Genomic DNA, 16,456 nt, shown 5'->3' with positions numbered 1-16,456 from the left:
TGATTTTGCTGGTGTATTAGTGACTGTATGGCATTTATTAATGATTCATTTAACTCACACATGAACTGAACATGGATTTGAGTCATTTTCTCTTTCTGTCTTCAGTCTGAGTGGATGCAGTATTACAGAGGAACAGTGTGTCATCCTGACTTCAGCTCTGAAATCAAACCCATCACACCTGAGAGAGCTGAACCTGAGCTGGAATAATCTGGGAGACTCTGGAGTGAAAAACCTCAGTGATCTACTGATGAACCCACAATTCAAGCTGGAGAAACTAGAGTTAGTATCATTATACTGTCCAGCAGTTACAGTGAGATTAAAGTTCACTGTTTAGTTTAAGACAACTGGACTCAAGTCACATCATTTATAGCGCTGCACTTTCTGCTGTTTCTCCATCTGAAGAAAGATTCAGAAATACTATTAGTTAATGGCTTGTTATGTGTATCAGTAGAAAGAGCATTAAACTTTAAAGCATTTGAAACTTTGTGGATATAAAATAGTTTCATGCTGAAATCTGACAAATCTTTGCTTTGAAACAATACAGAAGTGAGAACAGACTAAAAACAGCGTAACAAATGACAGTAGATTATTCTGACAGAGTTACAGTTATACTGGACTAATGCTACTTTTCACTAAATCTTAATTGAGCAAAATGTGTATTTAGAGGTTGTAAACTACACTTTAAATGACTAAAAATAAATTATTCATGTATAAGATTTTCTTATGTTGAAAATGTGAAATCAGTTCATTTAAATATTAACTTTTCTATTGTTTCTATATTGATCCTATATATTAATCTCCAGTGATAAATTCACTTATTTGTGGAGTGAGGACGGATCCAGACTTGGATTGTAACTAGTGTCCTCAAATGCTCCTGTCTTGGTTTGTTCATATCATGAAGTTTCCATGATTTTGCTGGTGTATTAGTGACTGTATGGCATTTATTAATGATTCATTTAACTCACACATGAACTGAACATGGATTTGAGTCATTTTCTCTTTCTGTCTTCAGTCTGAGTGAATGCAGTATTACAGAGAAACAGTGTGTCATCCTGACTTCAGCTCTGAAATCAAACCCATCACACCTGAGAGAGCTGAACCTGAGCGGGAATAAACTAGGAGACTCTGGAGTGAAGCACTTATGTGACGCACTGAAGGATTCGCACTGTAAACTGGAGAGATTGAGGTCAGTAACATTCACATACAAGAATCAAAATGCTGAAAATCACTTCAACAGTTTAAACTAAAACACTTTATACTCAATATCTCATGAAGAGTCTGAGTTCACATTATATTTGTGTAAAATTTTTCTCCTTATTTTGTGATCTGGTGAAATGATGATGATGATCTCACTTCCTCTGTCTGTTTTATTTACTTATTCTGTAAAGTCACATCATCTTCATAAGTTATTTTCTTTTCTCTTATTTTCTGCTCTCTCTCTCTCTCTCTCTGCTAATGTAGTTTAAGCTGCTGTTATATGACAGATGAAGGTTGTTCTGCTCTGACTTCAGCTCTGAAATCAAACCCATCACACCTGAGAGAGCTGAACCTGAGCTGGAATGAACTAGGAGACTCTGGAGTGAAAAACCTCAGTGATCTACTGATGAACCCACAATTCAAGCTGGAGAAACTAGAGTTAGTATCATTATACTGTACAGCAGTTACAGTGAGATTAAAGTTCACTGTTTAGTTTAAGACAACTGGACTCAAGTCACATCATTTATAGCGCTGCACTTTCTGCTGTTTCTCCATCTGAAGAAAGATTCAGAAATACTATTAGTTAACGGCTTGTTATGTGTATCAGTAGATGTTACGTACAGAAGGGAGCGGAGCCACAGGTAAGGGTAATCAGGTTTATTTGAGGTAAAACAGAGCGTGCAAGCAGAGTGCAGGTGAGTTGTAGCGGATGATAGAGTTGACGAGACGTGGTACTGGAACTGATACTTGTCTGTGTTGTTTTAGGAAGCGAGGATGCAGAGAGGCGTGGAACAGACGAACACACTGGAGATCTCAGGAGACGTGGAGACACAAGGGATCACAGGAGATGCTGGAGACAGGTAAGTAGTCGTTTTTCGGGAGTCCTGGAGGTAAGTATAACACTGGTATGCGTTAACGAGACCGGACAGTGACTGTGTGATCTGGCGTGTCTTTTATGTGGCTGTGGTGATGAGTGCTGAATGAGCGTCAGGTGTGGCTTGTCAATACTCAGGAGAGGGAGTGCATAGTGATTGGGTGAGTGTAGAGCCTGGCGTGTCTGTGACATAACCCCCCACTCCACGGTCCGCTCCTGAGGACCGCGGACCCCGACGTTGTGGTGGTCGACCTCTGCCTCGGGGAGCTGGTTTGTTGGGATGTCTGGCATGGAAGTCGTCAAGGAGGCTAGGATCAAGAATATCATTCCTCGGGACCCATGAACGTTCTTCGGGACCGTATCCTTCCCAGTCAACTAGGTACTCTAGGGACCCACCACGACGCCGGGAGTCCAGGATGTCTTTTACCTGGTAGGCTACCCCGTCTTCTGCGATGAGTGGAGGAAGGGGATCCTTGTTGTCGCCAGGCTCTGTGGAGGGAAGGACAGAGGGATGGTGAGGTTTAAGGAGTGACACATGGAAAACTGGGTGAATGCGATACTCAGGAGGGAGTTGCAGGTGATAGGTGACGGGGTTGACTTGCCGGATGATGGTGAAGGGGCCAACGAATCTAGGACTCAGCTTCCTACAGGGCAGGCGCATCCTGATGTCCCGGGTTGACAGCCATACCTTCTGTCCTGGCTGGTAGTTGGGTGCGTGGGAGCGTCGAAGGTCGGCTGTCAACCTGCGCCTGCGTAGGGCTCGTTGGAGTTGCAGATGTGCTGAGTCCCAGACCCTCTCGCTCTCCCGGAACCAGTAATCCACCGCCGGGACGTCTGATGGTTCCCCATCCCAGGGGAACAGTGGGGGCTGATAGCCGAGTACGCACTGGGAAGGAGTAAGACCTGTAGTGGGCTGACGGAGAGAGTTCTGGGCGTACTCGGCCCAGCCCAGGAACTGGTTCCAGGAGTCCTGGTGGCCGTGGCAGAAGGTACGCAGGAAACGGCCGATCTCCTGTATCTTCCTCTCCGTCTGCCCGTTCGTCTGTGGATGGTAACCGGAGGAGAGACTTATGGTCACACCTAGGAGTTTGAAGAACGCCTTCCAGACTCGGGAGGTGAATTGAGATCCACGGTCAGATACTATGTCTTCTGGTAATCCAAAATAACGAAACACATGGTTGAACAGTAACTCTGCCGTTTCCATGGCAGTGGGGAGTCCAGGCAGGGGAATTAAAAGACAGGACTTGGAGAATCGGTCGACAATCACCAGCACACATGTGCATCCATCGGAGACGGGAAGGTCGGTAATGAAGTCCACTCCTAGGTGTGACCAGGGGCGAGTGGGAACGGGCAGAGGTTGGAGCTTTCCGGAGGGAAGATGGCGTGGACTCTTGGAGACGGCACATTCCCTGCACCCTTGCACGTACCTCCTGACGTCGGATGTCATGTTGGGCCACCAGAAGCGCTGTTTTAACATCGAGAGGGTTTCGCTGACCCCGGGGTGGCCAGTGCCCAGTGAAGCATGTGCAGAGTGGATGAGTGGGGTGCGTCGTGTCCGTGGTACATACTTCAATCCGGGGGGGCAACCCGGCGGAATGCTGGTGGAGGCATTGGACTCGGGGAGCGTCTCTTCAGACCAGGAAATGGGACTCACGAAGAGTTTCTCGGGGATGATGGGCTCTGGATCTTCGTTGCTCTCTTCTAGGCTGTGGATACGAGACAGGGCGTCGGCTTTCACATTCTTCGATCCAGGACGATAGGAGATGGTGAAGTCAAACCTCGTAAAGAACAGAGCCCATCTGGCTTGGCGGGGATTCAGTCTCTTGGCATCTCACAAATATCCCAGGTTTTTGTGGTCAGTTAAAACCACGAAGGGGTGTTTTGCTCCCTCAAGCCAATGCCTCCATTCTTCCAGGGCGAGTTTGATGGCGAGGAGTTCGTGGTTGCCGATGTCATAATTCACTTCCGCCGGGTTGAGTTTCCTGGAGAAGAAAGCACATGGATGGAGTCTGCTGGGATTCCCCTGCTGCTGGGACAGTACCGCTCCCACTCCGGTGGTTGAGGCGTCCACCTCGACGACGAAGGGGAGCTCTGGGTCAGGGTGAGCCAGGAGGGGAGCGGTCGTGAATGCGGCCTTGAGGGCCTCAAAAGCTTGGGTGGCGGCTGGGGTCCAGGACAGAGACTTGGGCTTACCACGGAGGAGGTTGGTGAGTGGACCGGTGATGGAACTATAGTTCTGGATGAATCGTCGATAGAAGTTTGCAAATCCTAGGAATCTTTGTAACTCTTTGATGGATGAGGGAATGGGCCATTCTTTTACTGCGGTGACCTTCCTCTCGTCCATGCGGACGCCACTGTGGTCGATGTTATAGCCCAGGAATTGCACTGAGGGCTGATGAAAGGTGCACTTTTCGGCCTTTAGGAAAGGGGGTAGTCCCTCAGGCGTTGGAGGACCTCCGCAACGTGTTGGCGATGTTCGGCCAGGCTCCGGGAGTAGATTAAAATGTCGTCTATGTAGACCAGGACAGACCGGTGCAGGAACTCCCGGAGCACCTCATGCATGAAGTCTTGGAATACGGAGGGGGCGTTGACCAGTCCATACGGCATGACGAGGTACTCATAATGGCCAGTAGGTGTCACGAAAGCTGTTTTCCACTCGTCCCCCTCACGTATTCTGATGAGGTTGTACGCGCTGCGGAGGTCCAACTTGGTGAACACAGTGGCGCCGCGTAGATGTTCCAGGGCTGCTGGGACGAGAGGAAGGGGGTAACGGAACTTTACGGTGATCTGGTTGAGTGCTCTGTAATCGATGCAGGGCCGCAAGCCTCCGTCCTTTTTTGCCACAAAGAAAAAGCTTGAAGCAGCAGGGGAAGTGGACGGTCGGATGTAGCCTTGCTTAAGAGCCTCGTCGATGTACTCCTCCATGGCTTTCTCCTCCGGAACGGATAGGGAATATATCTTCCCTCTGGGCACTGGCTCACCTGGGATGAGGTCGATGGCGCAGTCCCATGGCCGGTGGGGAGGCAGCTTGGAGGCTTGTTTGGGACAGAAGACATCTCTGTAGTGGGAGTAACAGTCTGGGATGTCAGTCGAACGTCTTTTGAGTGGGCTTTCCACTGTAGTAGCACAGACTTGGATTCCTTGGGAACTTGGAGAACTGAACACAGGGAATTCGGGAAAACAGCCGCGGAAACATTGGTTACCCCACTTCAGGATCTCTCCTGTCCTCCAGGAGATGGTGGGGTTGTGCTGCTCTAGCCATGGGCGCCCTAGAATCACGTCAGATGTTGACTCCTCCAGAACCAGCAACTGGATCTCCTCAATGTGGAGCACTCCAACTTGGAAACGGAGGGGTCCCACGCTGTAACGTACTTTCCGCAACGGTTTTCCTGTTACCGCGTGGATCTGGTAGATCTTCGGCGTGGGGGTGGTTTTGAGATGCAGCTGGCGACAGAGGGCTCCGGAGATGAAGTTTCCAGCTGACCCAGAATCGAGGAGCGCACTGACTGGAAGACAGAAATCAGCGGCAGTAAGTTTTACTACAATTGAGAGTGGTTTCATTTTATTCATTGTGGGCAGAATGGCACTCACCAATGGCCGGGCAGGACGAAGGGGGCATTCCGAGATGTAATGCCCGGCACCACCACAATACAAGCAGAGATTCTGGGTCAGCCTCCTCTGTCGCTCAGCTGATGAAAGACGTGAGTGTTCAATCTGCATGTTGTCATTAGCTGGTTCTGGGGAGCTGATGGATTCTGGCTAGCGGAGAGTGGAGGGGAATAGCGGCTGGCCCTGGTGCTCTTCTAGGCACAGCTGCATACGAGTGGCGAATCTGATGGATAACTGAATGAATTTTTCGAGCCTGATGGAATCCTCGTATGCAGCGAGATGCAACCGCACACGTGGATCGAGGCCTTGACGATAGGTGGTGATCAAAGCCTGCTCATTCCAGCCACTTGCAGCAGCGAGGGTACGAAACTGGAGGGCATAATCAGACACAGTTAGTGCACCTTGTTTTAAATTGCATAATCTCTCACCAATAGACGAATCCCTAGCGGGTTTTCCAAAAACTTCCTTGAAGTGGGTTGTAAAACTTGACAAGGACGATACAACTGGGTTATTTAAGTTCCAGAGAGGTTCAGCCCATCGCAGCGCTTTTCCGTGAAGTTGAGAGATTATGAAAGCCACCTTAGATCGATCGTCAGGGTATAAGTACGGATGCATCTCCAGGACCAGCGAACACTGCAGAAGGAAACCGTTGCAATCCTCCGCCAGACCAGAGAAGGGTGCCGGTTTGGCCATGGGACTGGCGACCGCAGGTGGTGAAGGAGCTGCAGCGGTGAATGCGGAAGTGCTCGCTGGTGTTGTTGCCGTGGAAGTGCCGGTGAAAGTGCAACGAAGTGCATCAACCAAATCTTGAATGGGATCCGGGGTGCTCATGTTGTTACCTGGACGGTGTGGGTCCGGTCTTCTGTTACGTACAGAAGGGAGCGGAGACACAGGTAAGGGTAATCAGGTTTATTTGAGGTAAAACAGAGCGTGCAAGCAGAGTGCAGGTGAGTTGTAGCGGATGATAGAGTTGACGAGACGTGGTACTGGAACTGATACTTGTCTGTGTTGTTTTAGGAAGCTAGGATGCAGAGAGGCGTGGAACAGACGAACACACTGGAGATCACAGGAGACGTGGAGACACAAGGGATCACAGGAGACGCTGGAGACAGGTAAGTAGTCGTTTTTCGGGAGTCCTGGAGGTAATTATAACACTGGTATGCGTTAACGAGACCGGACAGTGACTGTGTGATCTGGCGTGTCTTTTATGTGGCTGTGGTGATGAGTGCTGAATGAGCGTCAGGTGTGGCTTGTCAATACTCAGGAGAGGGAGTGCGTAGTGATTGGGTGAGTGTAGAGCCTGGCGTGTCTGTGACAGTAGAAAGAGCATTAAACTTTAAAGCATTTGAAACTTTGTGGATATAAAATAGTTTCATATGCTGAAATCTGACAAATCTTTGCTTTGAAACAATACAGAAGTGAGAACAGACTAAAAACAGCGTAACAAATGACAGTAGATTATTCTGACAGAGTTACAGTTATACTGGACTAATGCTACTTTTCACTAAATCTTAATTTACTGAGCAAAATGTGTATTTAGAGGTTGTAAACTACACTTTAAAATGAATTAACGGGGTGGTTCACAATTTTTTTTTCTAGGCTTGATTTGTTTTATGGGCGCAGTTTAACATGTCTTGCTTCGTCTTTTAAAAAAAACGCCGTATTTTTCATATATTTTACCTCTATTTTACACCGTTCTCTCCATTGTCATTTGCTGGTTGACTTCCTGGTTCTATGATATCACTCCCTCCAAAATACGCAATAGGCTCAGATTGGTTAGCTGGCCCAGTGTATTGTGATTTGCTGAAGCGCCTAGTTCATGTTGTCCGGAAATGCCACGCCCCTTACATTACGGGCAATAGTTGCATGTGCTTCGGTGGAAATGTAAATAATGGCGTCAATATTGCCATATCAATTTGAGTCTGAATCAGACCCAGATAGCAGTAATGAAGAGGGTCAAGCAGAACTTCTGCAAGCACAGCTTTTAAAGGGCGTTTCTGACTGGTTAGTATTTCTGTTTGTATTTGTGTCAAAGTGTTTAGATATGCTGTCACTTGTGAATATTACTGCTGTTTATGTTAGCTTTTGATATACGGTTTTATCCTGATTAAAGCTTTACTGTAGCTTGATACATGACTGAGTAATAGCATTTTTGTAAAGGTATTGTAAAGTTTGTTGGTGTTTGTAGGCGTTTGTTGGAGAAGTATGAAATAAAGTTTAGCTAACTGGCTAGTGAAGCTAAACCACATTGGTCTTTGTTTATGTCCTTGATGCAGCCAAAAAATAGCAACAGAACTATACTTTTAAAAGACATGTACAAACAATAAAACATACTTACAGTTTGGGGCCCATAAACAGCAGCTTCTGCTTTTAAAGTGGGAACTGCTCCATCTTTCAGTAATAACCTTTGTGCAAATCCAGCATTCTGGAAGTTGTCTTCTGTGAAATGTGCAGCACAGACAGCTAAATTAGGAGTATAAATGTCAGGAACAGAATTAAACATACATTTTAACCATTGTTCCCGAAGTCCAGCATCCCTAGGAAGGCCAAACACAGAAGACTTGCAATCGTCATGAAAATAACATTGTTTCGATGGCATGGCTACAACACTGTACTACAACAACTCTTCCATAATGCCACGCGACATGGCCTCGCCCACTTTGTTGCATGTCACCAACCCGGGAAGAAGCTTGTTGTAGTCCAAACCGGTCGTAATTGTAGGCATTAAACTGCCATAACTTTAAAAGACAACATCTCTGTTTGCATTGAACTTTCAGCGCTGTAACTTTGCAGATGTTGTTTATGCTCAAGCAGCAACATTACACACTAACTAAAGTTAAAAAAGTGAAATCATAATCAACCACCCCTTTAAAATAAAGTGATTCATGTATAAGATTTTCTTATGTTGAAAATGTGAAATCTGTCCATTTAAATATTAACTTTTCTATTGTTTCTATATTGATCCTATATATTAATCTCCAGTGATAAATTCACTTATTTGTGGAGTGAGGACGGATCCAGACTTGGATTGTAACTAGTGTCCTCAAATGCTCCTGTCTTGGTTTGTTCATATCATGAAGTTTCCATGATTTTGCTGGTGTATTAGTGACTGTATGGCATTTATTAATGATTCATTTAACTCACACATGAACTGAACATGGATTTGAGTCATTTTCTCTTTCTGTCTTCAGTCTGAGTTACTGCAGTATTACAGAGAAACAGTGTGTCATCCTGACTTCAGCTCTGAAATCAAACCCGTCACACCTGAGAGAGCTGGACCTGAGTGTGAATAAAATAAAAAACACAGGAGTGAAGCACTTATGTGACGTACTGAAGGATTCACACTGTAAACTGGAGAGATTGAGGTCAGTAACATTCACATACAACAAAGAAAAAGTGTTTTGATATTGAATGAAACAGAATAAAGAGTTTTTTCTCCCCATTTCTCCTAATGTAGGTTAAGTGACTGTGATATGACAGATGAAGGTTGTTCTGCTCTGACTTCAGCTCTGAAATTAAACCCATCACACCTGAGAGAGCTGGACCTGAGCAAGAATGAACTAGGAGACTCAGGAGTGAAAAACCTCAGTGATCTACTGAAGAACCCACAATTCAAGCTGGAGAAACTACAGTTAGTATCATTATACTGTACAGCAGTTACAGTGTGATTAAAGTTCACTGTTTAGTTTAAGACAACTGGACTCAAGTCACATCCAGGGCTTAAAAATGAGAAATTCAATCGTTTCACTCCGAGCAGAATCGGTATTTTAACGTTTCTGTTCCAGCGTTCCTTCTGTATTATTAACGTTCCGAAACCGGTTTGATCAGAAAAATAACGGTTAATAACGTTATTTTTTTTATTTTTATTTTTTTAACTTTGTTTGCATGTAGCCTACTTAATAATAATAATAATAATAATTAATTAATTAAAAAACAAAGAGTATTTGCCGTAGCCAATAGGCCTACAATTATCTTTTATAACAAGATTCTGTCCGAATGTAAACCTATTAAACAAAAGGAAAAACAACGGTTTATAAATTAAAGTATTTTTTCCAAGATAATTTAAAATGTTTGTTGCATGGTTAAAAACACTGACACTATTCCTGAGAGGAAAACAGATATGTCGCGTGTACGTCGCATTTTATTGTAATAAACCTCTGTAGCGAATCAGTACAGGTATTTAATTAATTTATGGGTGAAATATATGAATATAATAAATCATAAAGCTTTATGATTAATTATAATACATATACCGACCCGAGAGGGAATTATACATATATTGTGAATTAACTACAACGAATTATAATCAATCACATATATGATTAGTTCTGGTTTGATAATAATTTAGAGAAACTATTAGTTTGTCCAGCAAACCGTTAGGTCCTCATAGCCGATTATAAAAGGAAGGTTTTTCTCTGGCCACGAGAAAGACTTCCTATTCTAGCATCAATGCGTAAAGCAAGGATACTGGATCGAAACGTTAAAGTGACCTGGGTTTGTTGCATGAGCAAAAAAAACAATCGAGCATGAATATAATGTATTTAATATATGAAACTACGGATACAGAGACTATACTACTAGACATACACAAACAATACACATATATGGAAAACGAAAGTAAAGTCAAGAAAACAGAGGTGATCAAAGGAATGGCAACTTACTAACAGTTAAAACCTTTGAGAGCCAGCAAGGAAACTCAGCTTACACATCGAGCTTAAAACGCTTTGGAAAGAATGGTTCTATACTTGCATAGGTTCAGGTGCTGTGGTCGTTTCGTGTTTCTGCAGGAGTTTCGGTGCGTGCGGCTGAAGCGATTGGTCCTTTTCCGAGAAGGTGTTCTTCGGCGGGATTTTCAAACAAGGGTTTAACTTAAGAGTAAGATACCGGAAAGGAAAGAAAAAGAGTCCGTCTCCTAGGCGATGAAGAGTGAAGACTTAGGGCGACGGATGAAGAGGGTTTGACAAAGAAACTGGTTGCCAAAAGATGGTCGTCCCGAAGAGAGGGGGCGCGTGATGGAAGCGCGGTCGCCGAGACGTCCGGGAGAGACGTGTGTTAAATGGCGAGAGACAATCGAGAGACAAGGAGAGATGCGTGTCATTGTGTTTTAAGGACAACAGGCCAGAACGCCTCCTGGGATACATCAGCCAATGATGAGGGTGCGATTTTGGCGGGCAAACTCTTTCTTTGTCTCCATTTATGACCTAATTTGCATGGTTTACGAAGTGTCCGATCTGAGTACATTTTCTTCAAAGTACCATTAAAAATAGAAGAATGCATTTTACAGTCATGTGACATACATTTTCAATTAGAGCATAACGAAAGCTTTACAATGAGACCAAACTTGTCAGATGGCAAAGACATAAAAGGTGAGATACAGTTTATACTTGAGTTTTATCGTTTAGAAGAAAACTAATACAACTACAGTCGTAGCTAAGCTTATATACTAGGGATAAATACATGCACCTTTAAATACAGCGACGGGTACATATTGGCACAGTCATATTTGGAGGATAAATGTACATTCACAATCTCCATGCGTGTTTGTGAGTGTCTGTATGTGTGTGTGTATTGGGGTTGTGGCCAGTGTCTGTGACCATATGTCCTTTAGTCCCACCAGGGTGACTCTTTGAAGTCTCTGGGGCTGGTGAGAATGTGTTCTGTTTTTCTTTACTGGGGTAACAAAGGTGCCAATGGGGCAATTGGTCCCGGACTTGCCGGAGCCGATTCGTGATTTACATGCACAGTTCAGGAGGCTAAAAGCATTCTGAAATGTCCAAAGTTGATTGACTAGCCGGATCTATCCAGACGCTACAATCCCCCTTTCGGCCAACGCAGTTCCTGTGCGGACTTCGTTGGACGGTAACAAGGTTCGATGGCACATGGATCCGGATGGTCACGCAGCAGGTGGTTCCTACTGGTTCTCTGTACGTCTCGATGAGGCTGATCATTTTCTTTGACTTGGAACTTCCTCTCCTCTGTATCCTTTTGAAACCTTGTGGAAGGGCAGATAGGCACTTGTCCATGGACTCTTGCATCCCTTTGGTCCCTTCGGATAGGATGGAGGCCAGGCCCAGGGTGAGTGCGTACTTGATTGCTATGGAGAGGCAGAGGGCTGTGTCAGCAGCTGTCCAAGCCTGGGCTATAGGTGAGCTGGTCAGGACGGGCAGTCGGGAGAGTGCTTGGAGGGCTGTATCAACGAGAGTAATGTCAATTAGCTGGGACCCCCCTTTTCTCAATCATCAGTTCCAGTTCTGGATCTAAGGTGTGGTTGTGATTTCCGGAGGAGGATGAGATTTCCAGTTCTGACGGGTCCTCTTTGCTTGAGAGACGGTACACTGCCAGATTGTTGAGGTGAAGGATGGAACCCAGGGGTACCTGGATCCACATACTTTGATTGGGCAGGCTGACACGAGTGGCCGTGTCGTGCTGATTGTAGGTTAGGGTGTCGATGCGAGTGGGGGTGTGGACGAGCAGTCGAGCGCCCACAATCTTGGCTTGTGTTCCGATGACTGGGGTGTGAGGCTTGGCCTCGGCGGGGCAGCGTGTGTCGCTGATCACTGGCTGCAACCGGCAGATTCCTTCAGTGTGTTCTCTGAGGGAAGGCTTGTTAGAGCCGAAGCAGTGAATGTCTTTGGTCAAAATGCACCTGCTCAAATGGGGAGCCAGATACAGCTGTGGGTCGCTGTAGTGGTAGACTACCACATCTGAGGTATGTATCTTGGGGTGGATGTTACCTTGCCACCACCTGACATTGACCTTGTCTTTGGGTCTGTAGATGTTATCTGGTTCACCGATGGGTGGATTGAGAAGGACAGCCACCTCATTCTGCTCGGGGTTGGCGCGCAGTAGGATGGCAGCACCCAGAGAGTCAGCGAGGTGGGCTGGAACAGTCTTGGTGGGTCTGCCAGTAGCAAAGTCCAGCATAGTTTGTACAGGGTACTGAGGAGTCCTATTTACAGCCACGCTCTCCATAGAGAAGCTAACTTCTCGCAGCAGGTCTGTTATCAGAGCTATGACCAGCTGACTTTGGGCAAAGTCATTTTGGAAGACTGTAAACAGTTGCTTCATTGAGTTCACCGTTTGGATCAGCAGGAAACTGTGAGTACAGAGAACCACCACAATACCTTCCCAGGATTTGCTGATGGTTTGCAGGGTTTGACGCTGCTTTGCAAGTTGCTTTCTCAGCTGTGGGCGGAGCTCGTCGAGGTGCTGGTGAGTGGAGTAGGCTGTAATGATGCTGGGGTCTCCTGGTTGGTACAGGTGCACCGGCAGCGTCACCTGCCGCGCCGTCATTAGTTCAGTGGGGGACACCCGAGTTGACTCCGGTGTGGTGTCCATGGTGGCTATGAACCCCAGAGGAAGTTTTACATTCCAGTCTTTCTGGTTGACTGACCATGAGAATGTGACTCCTCTGCGTTGCAGTGGGGTTCTGGGATTTGTGTTTGCAGTTTGGACTTGACAGCAAACCTGACATCCTCTGACATCCTCTGCCACATCTTGCTGCATGCTGGGCCAGTACGCCACTTGTTTTAATGTCTCATCAGTGGTTCTGGTGCCATGGTGTCTGGCATATGGTGTGTCGTGGGCGTATATCAGTTCACCCCCCTTTTGGCCTTGTGGCATTACAAGTTCTGGTCGTCAAGGACGTGTTTTAGGATGTTTAGTCCCACACGCAGCCTGTGGTTGATCCCATGCAGCCGTTTGTGGCTAGGGGTCGCCGTGGGACCAGATGCCGTGATCGGGAGGTTGGAGGGGTTTGAGTGGTGGTTTAAAATAGTTCGTAAGGAAGTGTTGGTAATTTTGGTTGTCAGTGGCAGTGGCCGTAAGGCGGGAAAGGTTGCAGGAACAGAACGCTGGCTGCGGGTTGCTGCTGCCACACTAAGGGTGGGTGACTGGGGTGGGGGTGACCGTAGATTGTTATGCAGCGTGCCAGTCTTGGCACGGGCAGTAGTTTGGTCGTTTGCACTTTTGCCACGCCCTGGTTGTTTTGAATGTCTGTTCACCTTTTCCCAGTAAACGATCATGTCATGTGTTTGGGTGATGTCATCACGTGTTTGGAACAGGTGTTGATGTTTCACCGACATGTTGTATTCAGTCCTGAAATTAGTTTGTTTCCAGCCTGGAAGATGGCATGTGAAACTAGGTCTGGCATTGCATGAGTCTGTGCAAATGAGGAGTTCTTTGATGTTATGGGCTGAGGCAACTTGAAGGGTTATGAGAGTAGCTGCTACTTCAACATACTGACGTGACTGGGGACCCCACCTGAAGTTCTGTGGTTGGCAGGGTTGGTTGTTTAACCATCGCACCCCTGCACCTGCCTGTAGGATGCCCTCATGGTTGTAGGAATGTCCATCGACGTAGGCCGTGGGCATACCTTGGCACGCATTCTCTTCGAAGTACTTGTGACAGGTTGGTTGTTGTTGTTGGGGTACTTCTACCTCAAATGTCAAAGCTGGTGTGTTGTTTAGGGTTTGACTACGTCTCATGTTGAGCCGAACAGCACCCCCTTTGGTGTAAGCTGGTACTACAGCTTCCTGTATGTTGAGCAGGATGCAGACCTCTGGGATGGTCTGGCCTGACAGGAAATTGGCAGTGTCGACAGGAACAACAGGGGACTGTAAAGTCATTGGAGCCCACACCAACTCATTAGCACTGTCCATATGAGCCTTAGGGTGCATCAGGGAGTCCGGAAAGACCAGGAAGTGATGGGTTAGACGCAGGTCATTCCATTTCAAGTTCAAAACGCAGATGTTTTTGGCAGTCGTCATGGTTGGCAGACAAAAGTCCAATGGGAAGTGTGTGTGCTTGTTGACACATGGGAGGTTCGGTGTTCCCTCAATAAGAGCACTTAACAGCGTGTGGCTGAAGGCTGAGTTGTCTGCCCACAGTGTGCGAATAATGTCTGTTGTAGTCACATCATTCAGCTGTGAGTCTGTGGTGACCTTGGAACAGAAGGAGTTAAAGTCTATGGTAAGTTTGAGTGTGCAGGGTAGCGAACTTGAACTTTGCCCTGAGACGGGGTTCCCGCGGCTAGCTGCAAGATTTCCCGTGACCTCTGTGACCTGACAGTCTGGCTCAGGTGACCTGGGTGACTGGAAGGGCAATGGTTCTCGTACTTGAGCCCAAATTTTCAGCTGTCTGAAGTCCAATAAGGGCTCAAAACGATCTAGCAAGTCTTTGCCAATGAGCAAGGGAAACGTGTCCATTGGTGAAATGTATACGGGGTGTACCAAGCTCATTGGCCCGATGGTTAGATGAATGGGAGCTATTTGTTCAAGTTGGACCTCATTTTGGCTGTACGACTGCACATTTAGCTCACATCTTTGTGGTTTGAGAGTTCGATTTTGTCTCTTGGCTTTATCTCTGAGTATTTCAAAGAGGTTAGTTGACATCAAAGTGAGATCTGCTCCGGTGTCTACGAGCGCTTCAATTCTCACATCATTTTCCACAGTGATGGCTATGTACAGCTTTCGGGCCACCCCCTTTTCGATAAGGTTCCCCAGGAGTCTTGGTACCGGGGCTTGGGTGCTGACCGGTAAGCAAGTGGGGCTGGTGTCATGTGGTTCGTTAGGGAGGCAGACAACCAGAACAGCACTTTCTGGTAACTTGGAGTCTTGGTCATCGGTGTGATGATGTGAGTTGGTTGGCTCTGGATGTGCAGTTGTCAGCTGAGGTGGCTGGGTGACGCGGTCACTTAGTGATGTGTTAACTGATTCTGTGGTTAGTGGCTGGTCAGCAGTGATTTGGGTGTGAGGTTCTGTCGGAGGTTTGTCAGGGCAGACGTTGGGGGTAGGTTTCCGTCCTAGTCATAAGGAGTCTGGCTTGTCTTTCTGGTCTTCCTTACGGTGCTTTTCCTGAATCAGCTCCTTTAGGGCCTTCAGGATCTCTGCAGACTCAGACATAGCTGCACTGTTCTGCTCCTGTGAACGCTCGGACTTGGGCTTGTTCGGTGCACGTCGAGGGGCATTCTGTCTTTGGCGGTCGGGGCTTGAAGTTCTGGCCGATGAAGATCTGCCATTTCTGGGTCGCCGGCTGGCCTCCCATGTGGCACTGCCTTTTGGGTTGCTGGGTAACCGGGACTTGTCCCAGACTCTTTCAGAACGCCCAGTCTGGTGCTTGGGACGGACACCCTCGTAGTGAGGCTGCCCTCTGTTGGCCGGGAACTGTCGTGACTCTCTGTTAAACGGTCTGTCACTGTGGTGCATGTGTGCGCCCTCTAGGGCCAGTTCTGGACAGTGATCAGAGACCGGGTAAATGGTTGGATTTTTAACAGTCTTTTCAGATGCAGCCTTTTGCTTAGAATAAGCCTTGTGGGCTAAATCTCGCAGCTGTTGAGTGGACATACTCCGTGGGCAGGCCAAGACTCCCAGATGATGACTCACCGCAGGATGCAGATTTCGGAGAAACAAAGTCTTAAAGTTGAAATCTTCCTCCATTCCTGGCTCGTTACGTGCTCCGAAGTAGGCCCTTCGTATTCTGTTGTAGTACGCTTGTGGGGTTTCCAGTCGGCCCTGTTTAAGGTCCATGGCTGCGAGGAGCCCTTGGTCCGATTCAGGGTCAGAAAACTCTCTGATCAGAGCCTGTCGCAGCTGCTGGTAGTCTGATTTGACAGCTTCTGGCTGCCGATCTAGAAAACTGCGCACATCACGGCTAGACGTGATTCGGAGTAGGTACAACCTGTCCCATGCATTCACGTTGGCCACATTTTGCAGCAGAAAGTCAATGTCCTGTAAATACGCGTGCACGTCAACGCCCCCTGCTGGGTTTGGGGTGAAA

General features: G+C 46.9%; 2 protein-coding genes across 4 annotated transcripts in view; one reads left to right on the top strand and one right to left on the bottom strand.

The window, feature by feature from the left end:
- Positions 1 to 16,456, bottom strand: part of LOC127494405 (transmembrane O-methyltransferase homolog) — a 76,852-nt gene that overhangs the window by 37,842 nt on the left and 22,554 nt on the right. The window lies entirely within an intron of this gene.
- LOC127494395 (uncharacterized) overlaps positions 1 to 16,456 on the top strand; it is a 492,193-nt gene that overhangs the window by 467,229 nt on the left and 8,508 nt on the right. The window contains exons 71-74 of the mRNA XM_051860279.1: positions 1,013 to 1,186; positions 1,462 to 1,635; positions 8,872 to 9,045; positions 9,138 to 9,311. Of these exons, the coding sequence (XP_051716239.1) occupies positions 1,013 to 1,186; positions 1,462 to 1,635; positions 8,872 to 9,045; positions 9,138 to 9,311 (696 nt within the window). The remainder of the gene's footprint in view (positions 1 to 1,012; positions 1,187 to 1,461; positions 1,636 to 8,871; positions 9,046 to 9,137; positions 9,312 to 16,456) is intronic.

Source organism: Ctenopharyngodon idella, chromosome 14 (genome assembly GCF_019924925.1).
Source record: "Ctenopharyngodon idella isolate HZGC_01 chromosome 14, HZGC01, whole genome shotgun sequence".
NCBI classification, from domain to species: Eukaryota; Metazoa; Chordata; class Actinopteri; order Cypriniformes; family Xenocyprididae; genus Ctenopharyngodon; species Ctenopharyngodon idella.
This window is presented reverse-complemented; position numbering and strand designations above follow the sequence as displayed.